The 23,070-nt window shown below is 35.1% G+C and overlaps 1 protein-coding gene and 1 long non-coding RNA gene across 3 annotated transcripts in view; one reads left to right on the forward strand and one right to left on the reverse strand.

Moving 5' to 3' along the window:
• The window catches only part of LOC147836502 (uncharacterized), a 117,962-nt gene extending 105,228 nt beyond the window's left edge, over positions 1-12,734 (reverse strand). For both annotated transcript variants that reach the window (XR_015494241.1, XR_015494240.1), the window contains exon 1: positions 12,309-12,734. This is a non-coding gene — a long non-coding RNA (uncharacterized LOC147836502). The remainder of the gene's footprint in view (positions 1-12,308) is intronic.
• Positions 12,735-13,840: 1,106 nt separating this feature from the next.
• Positions 13,841-22,347, forward strand: cyc1 (cytochrome c-1). Its single transcript, NM_001037393.2, is given in 7 exon segments — positions 13,841-13,988; positions 15,093-15,283; positions 17,116-17,242; positions 18,722-18,879; positions 18,979-19,139; positions 21,581-21,681; positions 21,864-22,347. Coding segments are annotated over 7 exon segments (924 nt in total). The 5' UTR covers positions 13,841-13,907; the 3' UTR covers positions 21,969-22,347.
• The last annotated feature ends 723 nt before the right edge of the window (positions 22,348-23,070 follow it).

Genomic DNA, 23,070 nt, shown 5'->3' on the forward strand with positions numbered 1-23,070 from the left:
CTTTGACCTTTTTTAGGCCAAGCCTTGTTGCACACTACAATTGGTCGATCGTGTACATAAGCAAACATTGACCATGTATATTTCAATTCATCAGCAACAACCGAGAGACACAACTTTTCCTGTCAGTGTTTGACACATGGCTCCTGAATAGCATAAAAGTCAAATAGTGGATTTCTTTTAGATATTATATTTGACTTTAACCAACTGAGAAGAAACAGTCATGCAAAATGTGCTAAAAGCTAAACAATAGTATTTGTTACTATTCTGTTATTGACAGCCAAAAGTTTTCACCCTAACATCCAAGGTAGCAAAGAATTCTGGCCCAGATTTGGCATAAAGCTGGCATTCATTCAGCACTCACATGCAGCATATGGGTCAAACATGGCCTGGGTTTGGCAGAGGTAGCACCATCTTAAAGGTGGACAAGAAAGAAGTTTATCAATATGATAAGGAAGAAACACTACAATGGAAGAAACACTAGCTCCGCATTTACCGTACAGTCCGAAGAATGAGACACGGGCTGGGCCTGGAGTTCCCTCAGGTGCTGATAAGACTGCGGTCTTCACCCCATATGGAGAAGCAATGGTTGTCTCATTAGTTTTAGGCCTTTTGGCAAATGTCTCAAATAGGTTTGGCTGTTTTAAGGAGCGTTTACTCATTTTGAACTTTGTTTTAATCAATAGCTATCTGACTTGTAATTTTTAATGTGCAGAAAAACCGCAAGTAAAACTAAAGCCAATAGATTTCTTTACCCATCTCCCAACATGCAAGTACATACACGCTTTAAAACACACAAACGCACACCTTTATGAATATATATTTTCTTTTAAAATTATATTTATACTCATTCTTTCTTGCGTTGTCAATATATTGTAGTGTAAACTGTTTATTAATCAATTTAGGGGAAGTTTATTTATAAACTAATTTCGAGAGGATCACATGATTATAATTGTTCTCAGCTGTTCCAGCATCAGCTCATGATCGATTACCCAATCAGATGATTCCTAACTCACTATAAAGAACCAGAGTTTTTCTCAATATCTTCATCTTGAAGACCCCTCCTTTCCAGATGGGCGACAAAGCGACCCAGTGATTAGAACCGTTGCCTCACAGCAAGAATACCTCTGGTTTAAGTTCCTACTAAACCAGATGACATTTCTGTGCAGAGTTTTGCTAGTTCTCCCCGTGCTCACGTGGGTTTTCGCCGGGTTCTCCGGTTTCCTCCCACAGTCCAAATAATACTCGCCTTAAGTAAATTGAACACATTAAATTGATACCATAGTCAAGCTCTTAGCGAGTACACCTCTCCTCAGTCATTCATATCCGTCACTTAGCTACAAATAAGCCAGGGGGAATCATCGAGATCTACTTGAGATCGAACTCCCCTCTCACCCTTCAAACGGGAGGGAGCTAGGACTCGAGGATCTCATAAGCTCAGGGCTCTCTCCCAGGACATCATGCCAAACTAGCTTTATTATCAATCATTACCTAAGTGTGAACTCTTGAACTTATGTTAAAAAAAAAAAAAAATAAATAAATATATATATATATATATATATATATATATATATATATATATATATATATATATATATATATATATATATATACATATATATATATATATATATATATATATATACATATATATATATGTATATAAATAAGCAGCATTAATTCGTGCCCTCGCATGTTGGGTATGCACACATCACTGATATGGTTCTTGTTTGGCCCTTGTCTGGAAGCCAGACTTGTTCCAGTCATGTTCCGCAATTTACTGCGACATGTGGGCCAAGCAAAAGCTCATTGTGTGGGCCAGATACATTTTCCTATTTGGGATGAAAGCACCTTTTTGGGAAAAAAAAAAAAAAGTTTCTCAGCATTTGTGACTCGTGTTACATAAACTCAGGATCAGATCTTTAGCTCCTCTGTTCCCATTTAATTTCAATGGTGTCTAAAACAACAGAGATGTCACATTTAGAAAACCACATCCCTGTGAGCAAAGACTAGCACATTTCAAAATACATCAATGGATGTATTTATATCAAAACAGGAGAGTTTCAAGAGGGTGGACCTGAATAGATCTCCACCGGCGTGCAAAAAAGAAGTTGTTTTCATAGCTTCTTGAGCATGCGGTAGCACATATAGCAGTATGGGCTGAATACACTGCGAGAAAATGACATTTTTTTTACTTCTGTTCTGTCATGTGATTCTATAGCTGAAGGACGGCTGAAGGACAGCTTGTCATGCATGATGGTGCACTGCCAAATGTTGGACTTCCTTCTACACCTCCAAAGCGGAAAGAAAGAAAAGTGTTATAAGTGAAGCCTGCCTGTCCGGCTACGTCATTCTGTCATCAACTCTGCCCCCAAGATGGGAGGGTTACTATAGCAACTGCCTGGGTTAATAACCCCTCCACAACAGTGTGTCCAAGCCCGACATTTCAGCACATAATATATATAATTTCTAGCCAAGAAAAATGGTGAATGGTGTGTCATAATGGAAGGACAAATACAGGCTCTTGAAAAACGCAAGGGCTGATATCAAAGCAATTTCTGTCAAATGTTTAAAAATATTCAAACTCACATCAGAAGTCTGAATATATTAAGTCAATAAGAAACAAGCGTGGAGGAACGGGTTGCAGTTGCTCGCAATGAGTTCAGTTGGAGACTTCTGCCTCTGAAAAGTGTCTCAATCTGTGTGCTGATATGGAATAATATCTAAGTTCTACAAAATAATCTTTGTTAGGTGTTTGCAACTTTATACAATGAAAGATTTCTGCCACAGAATAAAAAACAAAAAATGACATTTTTATCTTCAATTCTGATGTTTTTCCCCATCACAAATAGTCTAATAACTTTTTTCTTAAACTTTCTCAAAAGATTTTTTCTCACAATTTTATGTTCTACAGTTTAAAATAATAACAACACTCTCTTAATATTCAGCAAATGTGAGTTTGAATTATGTAGACAGAACCATCGGATGGATGGATGGATGGATGGATGGATGGATGGATGGATGGATGGATGGATGGATGGATGGATGGATGGATGGATGGATGGATGGATGGATGGATGGATGGATGGATGGATGGATGGATGGATGGATGGAACAATAGAACAATGGATGGATGGATGCATGGCTGGATAGACATATATGGACAGATAAGGTAGATGGGTCGGTGGGCCAGACTGATGAATGGATGGAAGGAAAGACAGAACTATAGATGGATGGATGGATGGATGGACAGAACAAACGACAGATGGATGGATGGATGGAACGAAAAACAGAACGATAGATAGAACGATGGATGGATGGATGGATGGATGGATGGATGGATGGAGAGACAACAAACGACAGACACACGGATGGATGGAACAAAAGACAGATAGATAGATAGTTAGATAGATAGATAGATAGATAGATAGATAGATAGATAGATAGATAGATAGATAGATAGATAGATAGATAGATAGATAGATAGATAGATAGATAGATAGATAGATAGATAGATAGATAGATAGATAGAAGGATGGATGGATGGAGAGACAGAACGATAGAAAGACAGACAGATAGACAGATGGAGAGAAGAATTGAATGATGGATGGATGAATTCATGGATGGATAGATCGATGGACAGATGGATGGATGGATGGACAAACAGACAGATAGATAGATGATAGATAGTGGTAAACCAGTGATAACCCCAACATTCTTCAAAATATCTTCTTTTGTGATCAACAGAAAAAACAAACTCAAACAGGTGGGCAACAAATAAAGGTTGAATAAATGATGACAAAATGATCATTTTTGAGTGAACTGTCCCTTTAAGTATAAAATCATTAGGCAGAGAAAAGATGGTCTTTACAGTGGCTATTGGAATGCATTAAACCACTATGACGTCTATTTAAAAGCAATCTGATCAAATGAACATCTGTCTCTGGAAGTGATCAAAAGCAGACAAGCTCAAAATGTTTGCACCTCTATTAAGTTCAGTCAATTTGTGATGCAATACACTTTGGTTTATTTTTTAAAAGCAAAATGTCCCTCTTCTGTCTTAAAAGGATAGTTCACCCAAAAATGAAAAGGTTTTATTTAATTTATTCATTTAATCGTTTATTCTCCCTCATGCAGTTTTCAACATTTCTGGGGTTCTTTCTTCAGGTAAACACAAAAGACGATTTGAATTCCTGGGACAATCAACATTCATAGGGTGAAAAATTAATATAAAAATAAAATAAATACTATGAAAGTTAATGAATCCCAGCAAACAGCATACTTTAAAATATCCTCTTTTGTGGTCAACAGAATAAAGAAACTCAAATATACATGGGCTCATTCTGAAAACGTAGTCCTATGTACATTTCTGGAGATTGTGAATTATGTCGCCAGAAGTACACATGATTGCATTTCGTCTTTAAAACAAACGATACGATGAGGTATGTAGGGGTTCAAGTCCGGTGAAGAGCGGTTCCAGAAAGCAGGTAAGACAAAATCAAAAGCCAAAAAATAAAATAAACAAGTAAAAAACGGTGAGAATGTGGTAAAATCTGTGGTACAAATCAGGCGGCTATGAGGGCTTTTCTTTTTTTTAAATTTGCTTTTTGAAAACCCTGTCGATTGGGTTTAGGGAAGTGGGTGGGCGCTGGTCAGTTGATGCGTTTTAAAAAACTATTGGTTGGATTTGGAAAAGGAGGAGGGTGGGTTAATCAATCATTTTCATCAAGTTAGTCAGTCATTTAGGTAACAGCGTCCTCTGGTTAATTTAACATCAGCAGAAGAGCAGGCACGAATGGCATTCGCAAGAGAAATTTGAGATATGAAAAAGCATACACAGTGGCTTCTGGTGGATTAGCAACAACAAAAACTGCAGAAAAATGTAGCTCCTGGGTCGTAGGGCTGCACGATTCTGGCTAAAACGACGATCACATTTTTTTTTTTTTTTTACTTAAAATCATGATCACGATTTTCTCACGAATCTGAAGATGTAAAATAAAGGTTAATATGAGTGAGCTGTTATTATTGTTATTTGTCAAACATGGTAAAACAACAACAATATTATTAGGCCTATGTGTGGGTCTATTAGGCCTATGTGTGGGTCTACTGTTGGTTAAAATGCTACATTTTGTATAGACTTGCGATGGTGGACTTGAATAGACTTTAAATATGTCCTGGTTATTAATTCACAGTAAAGTGAAGACATCAGAATACAACTGTTCATAATTCTGAAGTTGAAATATTATGTTCGAGACATTTGCTCGTCATTTGCCATTGACAACATTATTAGACCGCTTTTTTACCACAGATGAAATTTGTCATGATCAGATTCCCTCTTGCATTATATTCAACATTATATATGCTAAAGTAGTTATACTGACCCAGTAAACATTTATTTTCATGCACACTTCATGTTCACTATGAAAGAACAAGCATATCAAAAGCTTGTCAAAATTATAACTCATAATCATCATAATCACAAAAACGCGATATGATCATTTCAATGATGTGCGGCCAATTTCACTTTCACTTCTGAGTGCGGCTCATGGCTGCCGTCACTCTGAGAAAAAAAAAACACACTCACACATACAAATGCTTCCCTTGCGGCTCTCAAACGATCGCTCTGTGCAACAAACTAAATGTTATTTACAACTCTATTAGCTGTTATTCACAGCCTATGCAGATTCTGTTTACTAAAGTAGGCATCATTGGTGGGCACGGCTTCATCCTCAGTATTAAACAAACAGCTCGCGGTCAGCTTGTGTGATTTTGCGGCCGCGAATACATCATTACATGAAGACAAAAATGATCATTTTGGGTGAATTTTACCTTATAAATAGAGTATGTGACACTTTTAACACCATTTGGAGGTGTCCATGTTGCTGTGAAGACTTTTGCGTCCGCCTTTACACTTCTCTCCTGACCTTGAAAATATAGTTGGCTGAATCGTAGAAAAGCTGAATTAAGATCATGTGTAGGGGCGAATAGAGATCATGATCTTTTTTTGATTAATCGTGCAGCCCTACTGGGACGTATTTCGTGATCTCCAGAAATGTATATAGGGGTACATAATCAGAATAAGCCGGGGTTGCAAAGAGATTTTGAAGAAGTTATGGTGAGTAAATGATGACAGAATATTGATTTTGGAACTATTTCATAGGTTTAAACATCTCTATATCAAATTTGGCATATTCATTCATTCATTTTTCTACCGCTCTTCCGGGGCCGGGTGGTGGGGCAGCAGTCTTAGGAGAGAACCCTGCACCTCCCTTTACCCAGAAACTTCCTCCAGCTCCACCGGGGGGATCCGAGGCGTTGTCCTGGGTCTTCCTCAAGGTCTCCTCTCAGTGGGACATAACTGGAACACCTCCCTAGGTAGGCATCCAGGAGGCATCCGAAACAGATGCCCGAGCCAGCTTACTTCTCTCGATGTGGAGGAGCAGCGGCTCTACTCCGAGCTCCTCACGAGTGTCAGAGCTCCTCACCCTATCTATAACGGTGCACCCTGCCACCCTGCGAAGGAAACTCATTTGGACTGCTTGTATCCGAGATCTTGTCATGACCCTAAGCTCATGGTGAGAGTAGGAACGTAGACTGACCGGTATATCGAGAGCTTTTGGCTCAGCTCCTTTAACACAACGGACCGGTACGTCGACCATTGAACATGGACTTTCAGCATGCACTGGGGCGGTTTTCTGCAAAGTGTGACGCGGCTGAGATGAGCATCAGCACCTCTAAGTCCGAGGCCATGGTGCGCCACCGGAAAAAGGTGGTTTGCCGTCTCTAGGTTGGAGAAAAGTCCTTACCCCAGGTGGAGGAGTTTAAGTATCTTGGGGGTTTTATTTACGAGCGAGGGAAGGAAATAAAAAATAAACTTGGCATAATTACAATACATAAAAAAGTTCATAATACTACCACAAAAGCTTTTGCCACAAGAAATTAATAATGAATCTCACATAAAATCAAATAAATATCTGGAAAACGCTTAAATAATATTCAGTTTACCATCTAAAATTCACATATAATAATTTTTTAAAAAGTAAAGGGAGCATCTTTTCAAACTATTTTTTTTAAAAAGACAAGCATTACCTAATATCCAAGCATTTATTTTTATTTTTATTATTTTTTTTATTAACAAGAACCAGCATGTACAGTTTTTTATACAATATAATACAATCACTTTACATTTCTTAACAAGAATGAAATAAGTGAAAAAACATAAAGGAGAAGAGAGAAAAAAACAGAGAGGGTACATAATTATCAAATTACATACAAATATAGTTCGCACATTTTATAATTTTAGTTATTTACAAGAGTTAGTAATGCACTTTTTTTTTTTTTACAGGAAATGCATATATACAAACATCTTATGTAAAAATGTTAAAGGAGGAGCATATATTAATTGTTTTAATTGCTTTTCTATTTTGAGACTTGGAAATCACTTTTATATACATTTGAATCTCTTTTTCTAACACCATGAAGAGAGGTTTGCTTTTGGAAAACTTGGATTTATGTATGTGAAATTTACATAATAATAAAATAAAATTTATAATAAAACCAGCATCTTTTAAAGAGCAATCCTTAACATAAAAACCCAAAATCACATGTTTATAAGATAAGGAAAAGGTTTTTAAGATATTATGAGCAATAAAAGCTTCAACATTGATCCAAAATAGTCGAGTATATTGGCAAGACCAAAATAAATGTGAAATAGTTTCATTAAAGCTTTCGCAAAAACAGCATTCTAACTCAATATCAATTTTACATTTTTGTAGAAATAATTTTGTGGGATAAACTCTATGAAGTAATTTAAATGATATTTCTTTAGCCTTATTTGTGATAAAAAAAATTGAGGTAATGACCAAACTTAAGTCCAGTTTATATTATTAAAGATATTGTTCCAGTAAAAAATAACATACGGTATAGACATATTTTCTTTTAAGATTAAAGATCTAATTTTGTGATTTTTAGGCTTAAATCCAGAGAAACAGATAAACCCAACCGAGGTTTGTTCAGGTTTAGGAGGACAAACAGTAAGTGCTGATGTACATACACTGCCTTTATACAGCATATGTATGCCAGTGGGTATTGCCCCGGTTAGAATAGTAAATTCCTGTAATGTAACAGAAATTTTGTATCTTGCCATAAATTCTGTAAATGTAAATAAATTTCCGGCATTATCAAATAATTGGTTAACTAATAATAGTCCATTGTTAAACCAATTGTTAAAGAATAGTGACTTATTTCTATACAAGATATTGGCATTATTCCAAATAAAAAAAATTTATGGGGAGAAGTTATGTTTATAAATAAGCCTCCATGTTGTAAGCACTTGTTGATAAAAATTAAGAGAGTTTGATTGGGAGTTTTTCAATTTTGTAATTACACATTAAAAGAAATTCTAAACCACCCACATGAGAGAAAATGAAACGGGGAATAATATTCCAGATAGAAGAACTATTTATAAGAAATTAACTTATCCAGCTAATTTTAAAATTACCATTAAGCAAGTTGTTTTTTAAGCCACCTTTGTCATAAGAATTCAGCATTACTGATTTTTTAATATAATGAATTTTGTTTTTCCAAAGAAACATATCCAAGCATTTATGCTTTACTTTCCACCATGCAAGCCGCAATTCTCCAGAGCATTCAAAGAATAACCTCCGAGCAATAAACAAATCTTCCACTGGGAAAGGTTTTATCTGGAGCAGCCCACAAAAAGGAAGATGTTTAACTTTATTTATTATTGAACGGGAGTTAATATCACGCCATCTCAGAGAAACACTGCCTTTCTTTCAGATGTGCCTTCACTTTGGCCCATGGGGAGCTGATGGGGACAGGTTTTATCATTTATTGTGACTGCAGGCAGCATCTTAACCCTGCATTGGAGAGCATACAAGCTGAAAGCTAGCCTCGGGAGATTTCAAGGGTAAAACGTCTATTTAGCCTTCCTCAGAGGATCATGGGTCAAACGCAGGTATGTAGTCCACAATTCTACCTTTAAACTGGCATGAATAGCTGCTGTACAGAGTTTCGTCGCAATCTAAACTGTAATTAAAACTCTCTAATAGAGCTGTATTACCAAGTAAACAGACCTTAGTCTCTTTTGCCGGGCAGTGAAGCAGCATTTCGAGAGATTTAATTAAATCTCTACAGCTGAATGTCCCTTGTATATTGCTTCGTTTTTGAATTGCAACATCTAGAAAAATAGGAATATGTGCGTTAAGCTCAATCATTAATAGGCTTACTACATAACATGCACAAATACATTCATTATAGTGTGCTAATCTGAAGCATGCTTTCAATTCTGCGACAGTAACAAGGCCGTATCAAGTCAAATCGATTGTAATATCAGAGCTTATAGCCTTGGCTAAATTGTAAGTGTCAGTAGGAATCAAAATTCTATTATTTTCCCAAACAATCAGATAAAGCTGTATAAAAATGTCCAATGCCTGGCCTCTGAAAGCGCTTGTTTGCTGTACCTGATTGTGCTTCGCTCTCTGCAGCTTTGTTCGCGTCCTGTGGGACACGCTCAATTTTCCGCAGGCTTATCTTGCCAAGGTGGCCAATTTAGGGTCTTTTTGCTGCTTGGCTTTTTGAGATATGGGCCCATATTACAAACGCAGGTGGGGACAGTGGTGTGTGTTCCGATGGTTTCTGTGTTATGGGAATACATTGAATGGTTGAATTATAAATCGATGGCCTTGTACTTGATGTTCTGGAGTAAAGCATATGTTTGAATGAATACTTAAAGCAATAATTAGCAGCTAATCATGATTTATTCATCCTCATCTCATATAAATTTAAAAAGAGGATTTTTAAAAAGCAATTTGGGACTAGGGCTGCACGATATTGGAAAAATCTGGCATTGTGATATTTTGTTTTTCTGTGATATGCACTCACTGGCCACTTTATTAGGTACACCTTAGTACCGGGTTGGACCCCTGTTTGCCTTCAGAACTGCCTTAATCCTTTGTGGCATAGATTTAACAAGCTACTGGAAATATTCCCCAGAGATTTTGGTCCAAATTGACATGATGGCATCACGCAGTTGCTGTAGATTTGTTGGCTGCACATCCATGATGCAAATCTCCAGTTACACCACATCCCAAAGGTGCTCTATTGGATTGAGATCTGCTGACTGTGGAGGCCATTTGAGTACAGTGAACTCATCGTCATGTTCAAGAAACAAGTCTGAGATGATTCACGCTTTGACATGGTGTGTTATCCTGCTGGATGTAGTCATCAGACAGATCGCTAGACCATAGATAGATAGATAGACCATCAGGCCACCGGAAAATGTCCCGGTGCTCATTATGGCAAGTTCACCCCTGCCAGTAGGTGTACAGTGCAATGTGGAATACGGCTTTATTTTAAAAGAGTTTTACATTTTAGATTGATTGGGGTGATTCCTGTGCGGAGTGAATCTTGAATTATATATAACAAATCCCTTTCAAGCATAAATAAACAAAATGTTTCAAATGTTTACACATAAACAGGCCTTAAAGGGACATTTCACCCAAAAATGGAAATTTACTCACCATTTACTCAACCTTCATTTGTTTCAAACATTTATAAACTATTAAAATATCTTCTTTTTGTGTTCAACATAAAAAAGAAACTTATAAACGTTTGAAACAAGTGAAGGACGAAAATAGTAAAGTTACATTTTTGGGTGGACTATCACTTTAAAAATGCATGCAGATGATAAAGTGTTACTCCATTGTGATTAAACAGCATAGATTTTAATCAACTAAAATCTCAACACAACATTGCATATATCCTGCGTGACTATTGAGGATGCACACACATTGATGCTGAAACAATATATTGTGCAGCCCTAAATGCGACTACATTTATGTCATTTTGATATCATTCACGCATTCATTTTCCTTCATCATGCAAACTCCACAAAGAAATGCCAACTGACTCAGCCGGGACTCGAACCAGCAACCTTCTTGCTGTAATGCTACCACTGCTAACCACTGAGCCACTTTGTCACCCTACAAGGGTGTGACAATTCTAAAATTTAGAATAATAAAAATTTAATAACAAATAAGTCTTCTGTGTTTCTTTTCTTACCCATTAAATAGATCTATAATGTTGGATACTTCTCCAAAAACCCACACTTAAATCTATTAACAGAAATCACATCATTAAAACGACATAAAGAATACATCTAATGAAATTTCTGCAAGATAATACTAACTAGTAAGGTTTGAACACAAATGGTCTTGTAACAGATATCCTTTATGAGTGTAAGTGTACTCAATCTGTTATTTCAGATTCGCTGTGTTGACCTGCACAACTGCACATGAACACTTGTTGCCCACTGCCATCTACAGGAATCAACGTGCCATTACAACAGTTAGACAACACGCCAAGCTATTGTACAGTTTAGTGCCAGCTTCAAGGGATAGTTCACCCAAATTTTGAATTTCACTCACTCTTTGCTTGCTTCAAACCTTAATGAGATTCTTCTGTTAAGCACAGAAGACATTTTGAAGAAAGCTGGAAAGCTGTAACCATTGGTTTTCATGGTTGTTTTTGCTACAACTAAAGTCAATGGTTACAGATTTTCAGCTTTTTTCCACATTTTTAATTTTGTGTACAACAGAAGAAAGGAACAATAAATAAATAAATAAATATCTGAAACCACTTTGAGGGAAAGTAAATACTGAGTAACTTTTTATTTTGGGGTGAGCTAACCCTTTAAATCGGTTGGAAAACTATATTATAAATGCAGCTCACTAACAAAACTGCAAATGCAGATGTACAATAATAATATATGGTACATTTAAAATGGACAATCTTACAGTTGGCCAATGGCAAAAATGTCTTATGTGAGTCTTTTTATTAAAAAAAGAATTTATGAAAAACTATAATCTCCTAAAGGCTCTTATCACACACAAAAAACGCTTTAAGACAACTATCATATGGCTTCTTGAAATATTTGTTAATTATTTTTATAAAACGTATGTATTATTAATAAGAATTACAGTTATATTAAGCAATATAATATAGAATAAAAAGTACAGGGTTAATTACGTCCATTAAAGTACTTTAAATACAATAAAACAAAAAAAAAGTTCCATCATCATTTGACAACATAACTTGCACCACATTAATGAGCCCTAAAAATACCACACTTTACAGAACAACATGTATACCTTGTTAGAAAACATAACAAACAGAAATACAGCGTTGCAATCAAGCGACAAGAGCCTCAAGTCTAAATCAAAGTACAAACTGTGGGTGGATGTCGGTGGATGTTTGGGCGAGGGCCGCATGTTATGTTGTGATTTGATTACCTTTCAGACAGGTGCAGTAATTTAATCATCCATTCCACAGTTTGATCTAGCAGGTGCATTGGTTAGATAGTTAGCCCATTATGGTATGGCAAGTCGTTTGCAGAGTATAATCGCATTAAAATAACAGTGAATCTTTTGGTTTGCATCAGTGGTTCGGAGCTTGAATCGAAATCACCAAGTCACGTGATTTCATTAAACGATGCTTTGCCGCTGGTGAACCTCTGATGAACCCTAACGATTTTCAGGTTATTCCCAATTATGGTCTAATACATCAAATAGTATTTAAACATCTAAAGTTTCACATTAAAACAGAAAAAAAAACGTTTTGTCTTACAATCGATACTATGCTTTTATTCACCAGGCTTTTATGGCCCAAACAGTATAAATCACGTTCCTGGAGGACCACCAGCACTGCATGTTTCGGAAGTCTCTCCTTTGCCTGTCACACCCATTACAGGTCTTTCAGTCTCTGCTAATGAGCTGATGATCTGAATTCGGAGTGTTTGGTTAAGGAGACATGTACAAAATGTGCAGAGCTGGTCCTCCAGGATCGTGTTTGAGAAACACTGAGATAATAGAATATGAAGGTTACAAATGCTATTTGAATAGCCAAAATATGAAATTATGATCATCTGTAGCATAAATCAATGCATGAGATTTTGATAACGAGAACCAATTAATCAGTTTTTAACTGAAGATGATGACAAATTTAAAGATTAATTTTATTATCAAATAAGCACAAATAAATTAACGAATAAAGGATAAGCTTATAATCAAGTAAGCCTAATTATAATTTAGCAGTATTAATAATACTTTTCATGTCTAAGAAATTAATATTTCACATTCAAAAATATTTTCAGAATTTTACTATTTTTTTATCTATTAAAACGATCCATATAAGTCTGAGGGCAGAAAAAAAGCTTGTAGAAGATTGTGTTGCTATGAAAGTTTTTATTTTTATTAAAGCATGATAACGTTTAAGAATGTGTAGAATATTTTGCAATACACTTTATAGCTGCATGTGAAGAGTTTATTTGTGAAGTTTATTATCCTATATGAAGTGATAGGATAATAATTAGCTTAAATCATGTTTTTTATTGTAGAAGAGTTCATCTGCCAAAAAAAAAAACTTACAGATGATATTATAAAAAAATACAAAAGATTGAGTTAACTGTTTCTGCAAATTAACTTCTAGTGTGTAGCACTGCACATTTGACAATTTTGCATGTATTCTAGCCGAGTTAAAGTCAAGCACCCTGATCCAACTTTTCAAGGTGTTGAAAAGCTTCGTTTCTCCCATAACCACAAGTTGACACTGCACGTTTAATAAGCTGCTAAATACACCTCCATCGTCTACGTGGCGCTATAACACAAACAAAACACGGTTTTGCGTTATTTTAAAATTATAAACCGCTTCAATTTGACCCAAAAAAGCCACTTTTCGCTGTGTAAATTAAATTTAAAATCCCTAAACTCACAATTTACCGTTTATAGCGTAATAAATAGGTTTTGTAAGAGCTTGTGTAAGTTTCAGCGAAGGGAGGGGGTTGTTTGGCTCTCATCCGGTGGAAGCGTCTTTCTATCCGCAGAGTCAAGAACATGGCGGCGCTCCGTGTGGTCGTGTTCTCCGGTACCGGGAGAACCCTCCTGAACACATCCAAAGCCTTTCATACTCCACGGGTATGGATCTATGTGGTGTTTTCTTATCTATCTGCCATATTTTCACAGTCCGGAGTTTCACGGATGTAAACGTTCGCCTTAATTCTCTGAATTTTCCCGGCGTCTTTTACCTACAGCAAGGTCACCGCAGCTGTGGGTCTTCTTACAATCGCATCTTGACATTTGTGCTTTTATAATAGTGTCTTAACGCATCTTAACCGATCAATAGTAAATATCATTCGCATGAAAGCTTGTGTAGTGCGATTAAAAAGAAACTACAGCTGATATTATTGTCTGAGGCGAGCTGCTGTTCCTTGAGTTCATCCTATGGGAGGTGACATCAATGGTATTTGACTCTTAAGACATCTGTTAACTTACATTATTTCTGTTCATTAAACATACGATGCTTGTTTTGTAATTCACAGATGTGCTAATTATACACTATATTCCCTCCTGAACAAGTTTAGCGTTTAATGTTCGGTATGAATGTCAGAATGTGTCAATGATATCATCATTTAAGATGGAAATAACTGAAAGTTTATGTATAATCAGATAATACATGTTATCAAGTGCAACATGGCAATATCGCAGATTGCCTGGTCTCTCTGAAGGGCACAGATTAGAAATATATAATTCGTGACCTAAATATCATACTTTAATGTTTATTATTCATTAGTTTGACATCTTTGTGTGTTCCTAAGACGTTATTGACAGGTTTCAGATTGTTATAATTGGGTATGGTTATAATTTTTAATGTTGGTGCTTGTAATGACTTTTTCTATTTACCATGTTAATATTTGATTAATATCAGTATTTGTATTATAGAAGTTAGTGTAATTGTAAGGTATTTTTCTCATTGACTGACATTTAAGGTCAGGTTGTCCTTCGCTGGTTCAGATTTTGTATTGTTTTGTTTACATGACAGCTTGGATATCATGTTAAGAAAATAATATGTAAATTAAAATATTAATCTGCTTCTATTATTATAAAAGGATAACTTGTCATCCATGCATACTGAGAAGACTTTAAATCCATTTATGTAATAGGCAGTTTATTTAAGTTAGCCATCAGAATATTAACCATAATATAATCCATTTTAAGCATGTGTGTATGTGTCTTTTATAGGCCAGTATGTCATTCGCTAGCCTGCCGAAAGGGAAGAAGATAGCCCTGACCACTATTGGGGTGTTGACGACAGGAGGAGCTGGTCTGGCTCTGATGCTGCAGCAGTCGGTCAAGGCCTCAGATCTGGAGCTGCACCCGCCGACCTACCCCTGGAGCCATGGCGGCTTTCTGTCCTCCCTCGACCATGCCAGGTAACACGGACCTGAGAGATGGTCAGTGTTAAAGTTTGCACAGATATTAGTGACACAAGAATTGTTTGCAGACGTATTTAGGCTTGACATGTTTTTTGCCAAATGAGGAACAAGCCAAACCATTGAATTACTAAAGATGTGCTTAACGCAGTAGTTCTCAATTCCAGTCCTCGGTCCCTCCTGCCCTGCACATTTTGTAGGTTTTCTTTACTTTACTCACTTGATTCAGATCAACTCATTAACGGAGAGTTCCATGAACGGATCCTTATGTGTCAAATATAAGAGGCTTACTATATGTTCAAGGCTGGGGGCCCGAGGACTGGAATTGAGAACCACTGGATTAAAGAGATAGTTCACCCAAATGTTTTATAAAACAAAAAATTAATAATAATACTCACTATGTTCACACCCTCAACTCACATTTGAGCTTCATTTTATTGTTGACTACAAAACAAGATGGGGGAAAAAGCTGACAAGCTGTAACCATTGACTTCCAAATAAAACATAAATACTATGAAAGTCAATGGTTACAGGTTTTCAGCTTATTTCAAAGTATCTTCTTTAGTGTTGAGCAGAAAAAAGAAACCCATAAAGTTTTGAAAACAAGGGTGAGTAATTGATGGCAATTTTCATTTTTGGGTGAACTGTCTCTATAACAAAATTTTCCCTTTCGAAAATTTCTAATATTGTGTATTATGTCATATTTCATGTGCAAATTTCTGAGGGGTTTTTGACCGGATTAAAAACGTAAAAAAATTTTTTTAAAAGAATTTACTTTTTTTTTTTTTTTTTGTGAAAGGTTTTTAAAAAATCACTTTAATGATTGTGGTACATATCTTTTGATATAAAATATTAACTGATGTAAAAATAACTTTTGTTTTATTGTTAAAATATTTCTTTGAATGCTGATTTTGAGTTTACTTTAGGGATGCATTGATTTTTCAGCCACCAAAAGTTATCGGCTGAAACTTGATGCTTAAACTTGTTCTAATTGCAATATTTTTACAGTCAATAAAAGTAATGATTTGATAAGTAATAATTTTTAATCTGTTTTATTTAAGTATTTGAGTTAATTTGAAAGTCTTAAATTACTTCGTTTAATAAAGTAATAAATAATTATTACAAAGCCTTTTCGGTTTCAGGTTTTTGTTAAAGTGCATCCAAAATGTTTTGAATTTATCCCAGAATTTATTTCAATGCATTCATAGTTTAATTATGCATCTACAGTGCTCAGCATAATTGAGGACACCTCATTAAAAATAAATATTTTGATCTATTTCTTAGTGAATATAAGCAATGTATTTTGGTGCATTTAAACAAAACAGATTTATTAAACGGATATATTTATCAAAATAGTATTTTAGTCCCCAAACAGTTTTCAATTTAGGAATTGAAAGATAATACAATTAAATTAAGTTTCTCTTAATTTTTCCTCTTGTTTAAATTTGTATTTAATATTTTTATATAAGATTTACATTTGGGTGTACTAGTATTTGGACTAAGTTATTTTATTAGATAAGCTCCAGATTTGGCTTCAGTACAAACTAATCTAATGTATATGAACTAATTAATATTGTATAGCTTTCAGTTTGTGAGGGGTGCACTTGTATATGCTGAGCACTGTATTTTTTTTGTTTAATAAAATGTATCAGATATGACACAGCACATTGTCCTCTCCAGCTTCTAATTTTTTTTATAAAAGTGCATCACTATTCTTTAATTGTACCATACATCCGTGTTCGTCAATTCTGGTCCTGAACCCAAATAGATCAGTTTCCAGGGGTATCACATTATCTTGAGTTTACAAGTCATCCATTGTGTTTGTTTTTCAGCGTTCGTCGTGGATATCAGGTATATAAACAGGTCTGCTCGGCCTGTCACAGTATGGAGTATTTGGCTTTCCGTAACCTGGTAGGAGTTTCACACACAGAGGACGAGGTCAAGACTTTGGCTGAAGAGGTCAGTTCTCTTAGATCTTAATCTAATTGCGCCACTATGTTTAATTAGATTCTCAGCTGTGCTTGTGGCACACTAATACGATTAAAACTCCACCTTATGAAGCTGTTTGAAATCAGTTGTGTGTCTTGTTATTTCAAGGATTAGCTTATCATATTTAAAGAGAGTTGACCCAAAAATGAAAATATCCTGACCATTTACTCACTCTCAAGTAGTTCGTTCTTTCTTCTGAAGTATGGTGAAATAAAGCAGCCATTGACATCCATAGCTTTTTCCCAACATTCTTCAAAAGATCTTCCTTTGTTTAACAGATCCATTTACTTGCACTCTAGTGTCTTTTTCATTATCTTTCTTTCTTTCTTTCTTTCTTCTGAAGAATAGTGAAATAAAGCAGCCATTGACATCCATAGTTGGAAAAAATGAATGGCTAAAAAGGCAGGGTTTTTCTAACATTCTTCAAAATATCATCTTTTGTGTTCAACATCCTTACCATTTTTCCACACTCAGGTAGTTAATTCTTCTGAAGAGTGGTGAAATAAAGCATCTACTGGCATCCATAGTAGGAAAAAAATCAATGGTTAAAGTTTTTTCCAACATTCTTCAAAACATCTTCCATTTTTCCAACAGATCCATTTACTCACACTCAAGTGTTCTTAAATTTTCTTTTTTTCTTTCAAAACATGTTATTTCAAAGAATGTTGGAATAAAGTAGTCTTTGACATTCATAGTGGGGAAAATGGCTTTAAGTTTTCAACATTCTTCAAAATATCTTCTTTTTAGATTTTCTTATCATTTTCTTTTGTGTTCTAAAGATTTTTACCATTGACTTTTTCAAAACAAGATTTTCTGCAGAATATTGAAATAAAGCAGACATTGACATTCATAAAAGGAGGAAATACATGGCTAAAAGCCTTTTGAAGTAAAATGCTTTTAGCCATTCTTCAAAATATCTTCCTTTGTGTTTCCTTTTACTTGCATACAAGTGGTTCTATTTTTTCTGTCTGTCTTTCTTTCAAAACAAGATATTCTGAAGAATGGTAGAATAAAGCAGCCATTGACATCCATAGTAGTAACCCATAAATTGCTAACAGACAGCTATTTTTTTCCCCAACATTCTTTAAAATATCTTCCTTTATGTTCAACAGAAGAAAGAAACTCTGGTCTGGAACAATTGAAGTGAGTTAGTGAAGACAGAATGTTCATTTTTGGGTGAACTATCACTTTAACACACATCTACAGCTATTGTAAACATTCTTTCAAAAGCAGATATTTTGAAGAATGGTGGAATTAGGCAGTCATTGACATCCAGAGTAAGAACAAATAAATAGCTAAAAGAGCTTTTTTCCCCAACATTCTTCAAATTATCTTCCTTTGTCCTCCACACAAGTAGTAAACCTGAATGAGTTATTGATGACTGATTTTTCATTTTTGAGTGAACTTCTTTAAACATCTTTCTATAATATTGTGAACATTGTCATGTAGATTGAAGTTGTTGATGGTCCTGACGACAACGGAGAGATGTTCACTAGACCTGGAAAACTGTCCGATTATTTCCCCAAACCATATGCCAACCCTGAGGCTGCCCGTGCTGCCAACAACGGCGCTCTGCCCCCTGACCTCAGCTATATTGTCAACGCCAGGTCATTAATATAAAGTCATCTTTTACGTTAATCAGACTTAGTAGCTTTAAGTTTTTTATTGTATCTAGCATTTTCTAATGATCTGCATCTCCATCTCAGGCATGGAGGCGAAGATTACGTGTTTTCTCTTCTGACGGGTTATTGTGATCCTCCGGCTGGTGTGTCTTTGAGGGAGGGTCTTTATTATAACCCATATTTCCCTGGCCAGGCTATTGGAATGGCACCACCCATCTATAATGAGGTGCTCGAGTATGATGATGGTGAGCTTTAACGTTTTCTACTTTTTATAGCTTTTGACTTAGGATTATCAGTTGATTAGGGTGTGAAAAGTATTGAGTTCGTTACAAATCGGGACTAAAATTGAAAAAAAAAAAAGTAAATTTTCTACTAACAGTTAAGCACTTCAACAGAAATGAAGACCAATGAAGATTGGTCATGAAGGTCATCAGGTAATCAATATCCACTTGCTAAGTCATGACCAGAGATGGGTAGTAACGAGTTACATTTACTTGAGTAAAATTGTTGGGTAACGTGTACTTTTCGAGTACGTTTAAAAGCGTGTACTTTTACTCAAGTAAATTATTAAAGAAAAATCTTAACTCTTAATTCGCTACATTTGGCAGCGCTCCTCCGTTACTGTCAAATTATAATAAATATGATCCATATGTTTTGTTTGCAAATACCGCATTGGAGAGGTTGTCGCGAGAGGTCGCTATAGAGATAAGTCTCCCGCTTTTGAAAGAGCGTGTGCGCCTATCTTGGAATGATGACTTTATTATTGTCGTTTGATGAGTCTCTCCACACAGTTTGATATAGCGCTCAGATTCTATGTAAATTCTAAGTAAAATGATTCTTGATTCAAATGCCTAATTATTAAATGGTTAAAATGACTAAGTTAAATATTCTTACAAATAAAATATGATTTGTTGTTTGGAAGAGTGTATTTGCGTTATGATGCTATTTTATTGTCATTATATAATGAGTTGCATAAAATGGTCTTAAAAATGACAATAATATCGATAATTGCAACATATTTTGGTACAATATGACGTACATCAAAAACTAGATATCGTGACATTCATCAGTTCACTGTTCTGCACCAAGTTCAAGATACACAGACAGCAGAGCGGTTCAATGTCACGGCAATCAGCTGGTCTGGCTGATCAATTGGTACCGAACTCGATTCTTTTGACAGGCATAGAGAAGATCATTTTGTTTATTTTCACATATCAGTTTGTTTAGGCAGGGAAAATCATTACTTGATAAACTTATCACTATTAAATCATAACTTGAACATGATTAGTTAACTAAAACTTTTTTTAGCAGCTTCGCATTGGTATTACTGTATTAAAAAGTAAAGTTTTTATCCATTCTGTTTTTTAAAACTGATGATGATTTTTTTTTTTTACTATTATATACAATTATATATATGTTATTTTATAAGTATAGACGAGCAAAATTGCTTAAAGGCAGTGCTAATTTGTAAAACCTGAATATTTATGTATTGTTTAAACATGGTTAAATCTCTTAAATACAGCATAAACAATCAGAAGAAGTAAAATGTGTATTTAATGCTTCTTAAAACATTTGCAAAGTTTTATTCGATTACTAAAACTATGGAGTTAACTTCTTTTTCAAAGCAGACTCCTATGAATCATGAGGGTTAACACAAGTAAATCAGTTTTCTTCTGCATTTCTAAAGCATTTTGAACCCATTCAGTTCTGTCTGATGAAAGATGGAAATACACTATTCACATTCTCATTACGGCTTTTATTTCACACACTATATTTCACACTGATTATAATTAAATTCCCCAAACAAACACAGCAGATGATTTATCTTCAGTTCAACCTTCTCATTTGATTTGCATATAAATTAGCCATTCGTGAAGTTTTCCTGCTTCATTTCCTAATAAATGGAAGCTTGTCTACTGGATTGAATGCATTTATGAGCTATTAATAAAGCTATTAATTAGCTATAATTAATGCACAGTACATAAAGCAGTAGATTACATTTTTTTAACATGATTAGTCAACTAAAACCAACTAAAATGTGTCTGATTAGCAGCTTCTTATTGGTATTACTGCATTTTTATTTTATTTATTTTTTTCAGTCTTATGTGATTCAAATGGAAGCTTGTCTAAAAGATTTATTGCATTTATGAGCTACTAATAAACAAATTTGACTTGGTGAAACCTGCAGAAACCCTAAGACTTTTTAAGACCATCAAGAATTAAATTTTAGACTTGTATAGGGCTTAAGGCTATTTTTAAATGGCCCAGCAGATTTTTTTTACTTGCCCCATCAAAAAAACAAATTCAAATTATTTATTTAAAATAACGTGTCAAAAGAAGCAGACCCTAGTTGTATACATACCAACTTAAAAAAATAAACTAAATGTATGCACAACAAACTGTTATAGTATTAATTATAAACAGAGTTTAGATTTTATTGAGATGTATTGTTGGTGATTGGATTTGTATTGAATCGATTGGGTTGCTTTACATAAAGAAAAATTAAGACCTGTTTAAAACTATTTAACACCTTAGAGTCAATATTTCTGTGCCTTTTTAAGCCCTAAAATTTAGGTTTTGAAATTTAAGACATTTTAAGACCCCGCAGACAGCCTGAATAAAGCTATTAAGTAATGCACCGTACGTAAAGCATCGCATTTAGTTTTCATTTTCTCCTCATCCATAGGAACCCCTGCCACCATGAGCCAGGTTGCTAAAGATGTCTGTACTTTCCTGAGGTGGGCAGCCGAGCCAGAACATGACGACCGCAAACGGATGGGTCTAAAGGTTTGTATTGCCATTGTTTTATTAGATATCTGTGGACTCAATTTATGTAGTGCAATAAAAAAAGCAAAGCATGCATAATAAATCTCTGCATCGCTACATTCATGTTTATGCATCTTTATATATTATTTGATTAACGTTTGCATCTTATTTTGTGAATCTTTTTGCAATAAATCTCTCTGCAGGTGTTGTTGGGTGGTGCTCTGCTTATTCCATTGATCTACTACATAAAGAGGCACAAGTGGTCTGTGTTGAAGAGCAGAAAGATCGCCTACAGGCCTCCGAAATAAAGCCAAACTGCTGCCTTCATTGGGCCTCGACACCACATAATAAAACCTGATTCACGATTGTCCAATCTTTTTTCAGAATGCACAGTGCTTCAAGATAAGGTTTGCTATCATCAATAACTGCTGGACATCCGTTCAGATGCTCCTAAATGACTTGGGGAGTGGGACTGAAACAACCCTAGTGATGTTTTACTGTACAATAAATATCAATCAATTATTTGTGGTCGTTTGGCGAGGCGATGTGATCGGAGGAAAAATTCAAAATACATTTGCAACCTTCTTGTGCTTTGTGAGATCTGTCCTTGCAGTAGGTTCTCTACACTTTGTTGTGTAAATATTTAATAAAAGCGGTATACCCTCATGACCTCTTATTACAAATCTTGCTTTGTGTGATGGGATTCTTTCTGTTTGATCCTGTAGATTTATTCAACAGCTGGGGTTTTTACCTAAAGGAGACTAAAAATGAGAAAATAATAGACATCCTTGACTGTGTCGTTAGATTTGTTGCAATGAGCATTAAAATAAACTTCAAAATGAGATTGTAAATCTGAAAAGTTTGAAATACGGTTTTGTGTTTTCCAAGATTTTTAGACATCTTTTTATTTTATTGAAATGTTTACAATTTTATGTTTAGAGAGTTTTAAAAACGCATTCAAGGATCAAGTTAAGGGTAATTGGCTGTTTTTTTGTATAGAATTCAAGCCACTAATAGTTATTTCATAAAGATACATAACATTAGTAAATGATATTATTCATATAATATATTATACAATAAAAAAATGTACTATATTAGTAAATTATATCTAGACTTCATTCATATTGCTTCGACTAAAGCTGCGGTCACACTGGGCTTTTCCTCCCATAGACTTCCATTCATAAGCACACAAATGCGTCAGACCAGAAACACAGGGTCATGCGTCAAGTTTCGCAGGTTGCTGCGGTGCAAAGTTCAAGCTTGGTGAACTCTGTCCTGCAAAATCGCATCACTTGACTGCGTGAGATCAATCGAGGATCAAAACATGACCTCTCTGGGCAGAAATTTAAAACATCGAGCAATCGCTCGCTTTTTTAAATGTCTAATAAGCTTGTTTAATCCTGCAGCGTT

The sequence above is a fragment of the Danio rerio genome, chromosome 6, assembly GCF_052040795.2.
Source record: "Danio rerio strain M-AB ecotype USA chromosome 6, GRCz13ab, whole genome shotgun sequence".
NCBI lineage: Eukaryota > Metazoa > Chordata > Actinopteri > Cypriniformes > Danionidae > Danio > Danio rerio.